The sequence below is a fragment of the Carlito syrichta genome, unplaced genomic scaffold (genome assembly GCF_000164805.1).
Source record: "Carlito syrichta isolate Samal-C Ts95f unplaced genomic scaffold, Tarsius_syrichta-2.0.1 Scaffold301626, whole genome shotgun sequence".
Classification (NCBI taxonomy): Eukaryota; Metazoa; Chordata; class Mammalia; order Primates; family Tarsiidae; genus Carlito; species Carlito syrichta.
Genome location: NW_007245722.1, coordinates 312836 through 319548, shown reverse-complemented (window position 1 = coordinate 319548; position 6713 = coordinate 312836). Strand labels below are relative to the sequence as shown.

At 40.2% G+C, this 6713-nt stretch overlaps 1 protein-coding gene across 3 annotated transcripts in view; it reads right to left on the bottom strand.

Annotated features, from left to right (window-relative positions):
* Window positions 1-6713, bottom strand: part of SLC20A2 (solute carrier family 20 member 2) — a 93127-nt gene continuing 86414 nt past the window's right edge. For all 3 annotated transcript variants that reach the window (XM_008054994.1, XM_021710883.1, XM_008054993.2), the window contains one exon: window positions 1-875. In XM_008054994.1, coding sequence (XP_008053185.1) covers window positions 711-875 — 165 coding nt within the window. In that variant the 3' untranslated portion in view covers window positions 1-710. The remainder of the gene's footprint in view (window positions 876-6713) is intronic.

Here is a 6713-nt window from a genome sequence, read left to right as displayed (position 1 = left end):
TGAGGGGGAGACAGACAACATAGAAAATATAATACTGGCAAACGTTCCCCTGCTTCTTTGGTACTTTCCAAAATTCTCTGATCAAAAAAGTATAAGGGAAGCACACCATTAAAAAATTACACTTTTAAGTATTTACAAAAGCAATGCTGATATATTACATGATAATCCATACAGTATTTGAACAAGCTCTTTATGAAAGCACTTGTGAACTCCTGCCCGGCATCCTGAGCCAGTCGCCCTATGCCTCCCAGGTCTCTGTGGCCGGGCCCATGTCTCATTTAGCTTACAGTATATTAGAAGGGAAAAATCAGGTATGGAAAAAAACATTTTCCAATCCACATCTTCCTTTTCAAAGGCTCTGAGAGTTTGCCACTGACATTGTTATGTACAAGATTTACTGAATATTGAATTCTAGGCAATGATCTCCACTCCCATTCGACTACGTTCGAAATAGTGCTACCTATTCTATGTATACAATATATACTTAATATATAAGTAACTGCACCACATTATTCACCACGATACCGGCTTAATACATATTGTTATGTACAGTAGTTAGGTTAGCTCTGAAGCTGGGTCTCCGCAGCCGGCGAGCGTGGAATGGGACCCACAGGTGTGCAGGGCTGGTGGGAGAGCTGCAGCCAGAGGTGCGTGTAACAGAGCACGCCACCAGTCCATCCCTTCAGCTGTGTACGCCGGCAGAAGAGAGGTCACACGTAGGGAAGGATCCCGTACATGAGTAGGGCCATGATAGCAGCACTGAACAATCCAGCCACGGGGACGGTCACGAACCAGGCCACAAAGATGTTCCGGAAGAGGCGCCAGTCAACAGCCTTGCGGGAGCGGATCCAGCCTACAGCCACCACGGAGCCCACCTGTGGAGGCACAAGCATTTTAGGGTGAAAACAGGCTCACGTGTAAAAGGTGAGACACAAAACCTGCGTTCAGCCAACGTGAGTAAAGATTTAAAATCTCAGAGACAAAGGATATGACCCAGTTACCAAGTCTCCCCAAGTTTGGTAAAGTTTTTTTTTTTCCAAAGGTCATTTCAGTTTTACTTTTTAAAAATAATTTAAAAATTTTTATTTTAGAGTTATGGGGTACAAGTAGGGATCTACTACATAAGTAGGTTGCATGCAGGTGAAATTTGGGCTTCTAGCTGGCCTTCTCTCCCCGTGATAGTGGACATTGTATCCAGTGAGTTGTCACGTGCCTTGCCCCCTCCTCCTGCCTTCCTCTCCTAGCAGTGTCCAGTGTCTGCCGATCCCTCCCTTGTGCTCATGTGACCAGTGATCAGGGCCGCTTATGAGTGAGACCATAAAGTATCCAGATCTTTGTTTCTGTGGTAGTTCACTTAGAATGATGGTCTCCAGTTGCATCCAAGTTGCTACAAAGGACATGATTTTGTTCTTTATGGTGGCATAATAGCCCGTTGTGTATACTGTACCATATTTTCTTTATCCAGTCCATTTTCAATGGGCATCTGGGTTAGTTTCATGTTTTTGCTATTGTGAATAGTGTGGCAATAAACATGTGTGCAGGTGTCTTTTTGGTAGAGCAATTTATGTTCCTCAGGGTATATTCCCAGAAGGAGGATTGCTGGATCATATGGAAGTTCAATTTTTAGTTCTCTGAGAAAACACCATGCTGCTTTCCACAAAAGTTGAACTAGCTTACATTCCCACCAACAGTGCAGGAGCATCCCATTTTCTCTGCATCTGTGCCAGCACCTGTTCTTTTGACTTATTAATGATAGCCATCCTTACTGGTGGTAGGTGGTATATCATTGTAGTTTTGATTTTCATTTCTCTGATTAATGAGGCCGAGTATTTTTTCATGTGTTTGTTGGCTGCTTGTATGTCTTCCTTTGAGAAATGTCTGTCTGTTCATGTTCTTTGCCCACTTTTTAATAGGGTTGTTTTTTTTTTCTTTTTCAATTCCTTTTAGATTCTGGATGTTAGGCCTTTGTCGGATGCATAGCTTGCAAATATTTCTTCCCATTCCATGAGTTGTCTCTCTACTCTCTTGATGGTTTCTTTTGCTATGCAAAAAGTTTTCAGTTTGATAAGGTCCCACCTATCTTTTGCTGCATTTGCTTTTGAGGACTTGACCATAAATTCATTGCCTACTCCAGTGTCCAGGGGGGTAGGTAGTCCCTATGTTTTCTTCTGAGATTCTTATAGTTTGAGGTTTCCCATTACCCATATTGAGTACATTTTTGTATATGGTGATAGGTAGGGGTCCAGTTTCATTTTTCTGCATGTGGCAAGACATGCAGGAAAATGTTTATTTTATATAACGAACAATAATAAATGTTGTTATTGTTGGTCTTGTTGAAGATAAGTTAGTTGGGGGATTGTGTTTTTATTTCTGGATTCTCTGTCCTATTCCATTGGTCTATGTGCCTATTCCTGTACCATGTTGTCTTGGTTACTGTAGCCTAGTAATAAAGTTTGAAGTCTGGAAGTATGATACCTTGCTGAGGATTGCTGTAGCTATTTGTGCTCTTTTTTGTTTCCTTATGAATTTCTGTATTGTCTTTTCTAGGTCTGTGAAAAATGATGCCTGCAGTTTGATAGGGATTGCATTGAATCTACAGATTGCCTTGGGTAGGATGGACATCTTGACAATATTGATTCTTCCAGTCCACAAGCATGGGATGTTTTTCCATTTGTTTGTATCAACCTTGATTTCTGTAAGCAGTGTTTTGTAGTTCTCATTATAACGGTCTCTCACTTCTTTGGTTAGGTGGATGCCAAGGTATTTCATTTTTTGGTGGCTATTATGAATGGAATTATGTTTTTTATTTAGTTCTCACTTTGCTTGTTGTTGTATAGAAATGCAACTGTCTTTTGTGTGTTGATCTACAGAGTTTTCTAGGTATAGAATCATGTCATCCTTTTTTCCTATTTGGATACCACTGGTTTCCTTCTCCTGCCTGATTGCTCTGGCTAGGACTTCCAGGACTACGCTGAATAGGAGGGGTGAGAGTGGGCATCCTTGTTCCAGTTCTGAGGGGGAATGTTTCCAGCTTCTGCCCACTAAGCAAACTGTTGGTGCAGGTTTGTCATAGATGGCTTTTATTGTTTTGAGGAATGTTCCTCCAATGCCTAGGTGTTCAAGGGTTTTATCAAGAAGGGATGCTGGATTTTATCAAATGCTTTTTTGGCATCTAATGAGATAATCATGTGGGTTTTAGTTTTATATCTGTTAATGTGCTGAATTAAGTTTATAGACTTGTGATGTTGAACCAGCCCCGTATCCCGGGAATGAAGCCTGCCTGATCATGATGGATAATCCTTGAAATGTGTTGTTGGATACGGTATGCTAGAATCTTGTTGAGAATTTTTGCATCAGGAAAATTTGTTTATCAGGGAAATTGGCCTGCAATTCTCTTTCCTTGTTGGGTCTTTGCCACTTTTGGCTATCAGTATTACATTAGCTTTATAGAATGACCTGGGAATTCAGAAATCCTTCCTTCTTGATTGCCTGGAATACTTTCAATAAGATTGGTATCAGGTCTTCTTTGTGTCTTGTAGAATTCAGCTGAGAAACTATCTGGTCCAGGGCTTTTTTTTGGCAGGAAGGTTTCTTATAACTGAGTCAATTTCCTGGATTGTTATTGGTCTGTTTAGAGTTTTAATTTTTCTTGTTTCAACCTTGGGAGGTTGTGTGATGCCATGAAATCATCCATTTCCTGTAGATTTTCTAATTTATTTGCATACAGATATTCATAGTAATCTCTGATAATTTTTTGAATTTCTTTGGGGTCAGTTGTTTTTTTGTTTCTAATTTTGTTTATTTGTTTATTTGAACTTTTTTTTTTTTTTACTCAATCTGGCCAAGGTCTGTCAATCTTATTTATCCTTTCAAAAAACCAGTTTTGTTTTGTCTTGTTAATCCTTACTATGATATTTTTGTCTTCTATTTCCTGCAATTGTGACTTTATTTTAGTAATCTGGATTTTTCTATTGAAATTAGGATTTAATTGTCCTTGCCTTTCCAGCTCCCTTAGGTGTGATGTTAGGCTGTTTGTTTACTTGTGATCTCTCTATTCTCTTGATATGTGTATGTAATGCTACAAACTCCCCTCTCAACACTGTTTTCATGGTATCCCAGAGGTTTTGATATGTTTTCATTTGTTCCCAGGAATTTTAAAAATTTATTTCTTGATTTCTGTGTTTACCCAAAAGTAATTCGGCAGTATGCTATTTAATTTCCAAGTACTTGTGTGTTTTGGGGGTTCTTTAAAAAAGTTTTTAGGATGGTTTAGATTTTAGGTATAACTGTCTTAAGACTATTGTTTCCAGGATATAGTTCTGATGCACTTTTTCCACCTATATTCTGCTCTATTTGGGTGGAAGTGAAAACAATTCAATGTTTTCTAGTCTTTCTGGACCTTATAAACAAATCAAATGTCCTTGCTCTAAACATTGCCATGTAGCTTACTGTTGACTCTACTGAATGAACCTGCTTTAATGACCTTCAATGAGACAGCAGGAATGAGTCCTTCTCTCAGAATAACAGGATTATAAATGGAACAGGAAAAGGCCTGTGAGAATATCTGACCCAGGGGTAACAGGGTCACATCAGATGCTACCAGAGAGACTGTGGGGCAGGAGCAGGCTGAGAACTAGAACTCAGGCCTCTTGACTGTAGCCTTGACTTTAGCTAATTAGAATAAACAAATAAATAAATAGAGTATAAACAAAGAAATAGAGTATAAATAAATATTGGATCTAAACTCAATCATGACTTACAAAATGAAAGTTACAGATACTTGAAAATAAAAATGTTAACACTGATTCATCTTTCTCTCTCTCTCTCTCACTGTCTCTGTCTCTCTTTTCTTTCTTGTCAGGGTCTCACTTTGTCACCCAGGCTGGAGTGCAGTGGTACAATCACGGCTCACTGCAGTCTCAATTTTTTTTTTTTTGAGTTGGAGTCTCACTCTGTCGCCCAGACTGGAGTGCAGTGGCCGCTCCCAGCCACCGCAGCCTCGACCTGCTGGGCTCCGGCGATCCTTCCGCCTCAGCCTTCCAAGTAGCCAGAATCACAGGCATGCGCTACCACGCCCGGCTGATTTTTTGAATTATTGTAGAGATGAGGTCTCGCTGCCCAGGCCGGTCTCGAACCCGCGGGCTCAGGCAATCCACTCACCTCAGCCTCCCAAAGGCGCGGGATTACAGGCTGAGCCACCGAGCCCGGCTTGCAGTCTCAATTTCCTGGGCTCAGGCGCGATCCTTCCACCTCAGCTTCCTGAGTAGTTGGGAGTACACGCAAGAGCCACCACACCCAGCAGTTAAACAAAATTTTTTTTTGTAGAGACAAGGCCTCACTGTGCCTAGGCTGGTCTTGAACTCTTAGGCTCAAGCAATCTTGCCTCAGCCTTCCAAAGGCATGAGCCACTATGCCTGACCCTGGTTGAAATTTTAAAAGGAAAAAAGACATAATTTTAAGTATTCTACGAATGAAAATCAAAGGAAAATACAATGCCTCTAATATCTCATACCTCACCCAGGGAATGGTTAAGCTCAAAGATAGTTTGACAGGGTGCCCCATGGTCACATGCAAGTTGAATTTTGAAGATCTCCATAAAATATGCTTTGTTGCTATTGATCCCCAGATACTTGAGAATTAGCAGTGGCTAGTGAGAGTCAAATAGGAAAGGCGATTTAATGAAGCAGAAAATCAACTACAGAAAAATGAAAAACAGCTGGACACAATGGCTCACACCTATAATTCCAGCACTTTGGAAGGCTGAGGTGAGAGGACTGCTTGAGGCCAGGAGCTTGAGAACAGCATAAGCAACATAGCAAGACCCCGTCTCTACAAAAATAAAAAAAATTAGCTAGACATGGTGGCGTGCAGCTGTAGTCCCAGCTACACACGAGGCTGAGATGGAAGGCTCACCTGAGCTCAGGAGGCTGAGGCTATGGTGAGCTGTGATCATGCCACTGAATTCCAGTCTGAGTAACATTTGAGACCCTGACTCAAAAAACAAACATACGAAAACAAAAAGACCAGAAAAGTAAAATCCAAGACTTCGAATTGCATATGGCAGCAAACTGAAACACCAAAAAGCAGCAGCATGTTTAAAAGCAGTTCACAATCTTCAGGATAACAGCTAGCCCCCGTGTTCTTGTACAGGCCATCAAGATGACTATCTCAGTTCTTTGGCTATCATCAGTGTGCCTGCCATATGGATGCAATAATGCTGCTTAGGAGGAATGGACAATTAATATTGTCATATTTACATACTCTTGTCTAGTATTTTTATAAGTATATCTTTATTTGTAAATAAAAGGGTACACTACTATTTCTTTTCCTTAAGGAATTGACATCATATTATGAGCATCTTTTTATAGGGCTGCACAGCCTTTATGATTGTCATGTGGAAAGGTACACCTGTTTGGTGCATGTACCTTAATTTTCTTAGTCACTATTTCCAACCTGCTTCCAAATTTTCTCTATTAGATATTTTCCACAATTAATATATTCATTAATATTGCTTATATTTCGACTTTAAAAGTAATATTCCCCAACCCTGATGATTAGGTAAAGGGGAACATTTAAAATATATCTTGGAATAGATTGAAACTTAGAGAAAAGTTGCAAGAACTCCCATATACCCTTTGCCCCAATTCACTAATTTTTAACATTTGCCACAATCTGCAAAGAGACATTTTATTTTATTTTTTGAGCCAGGCTCT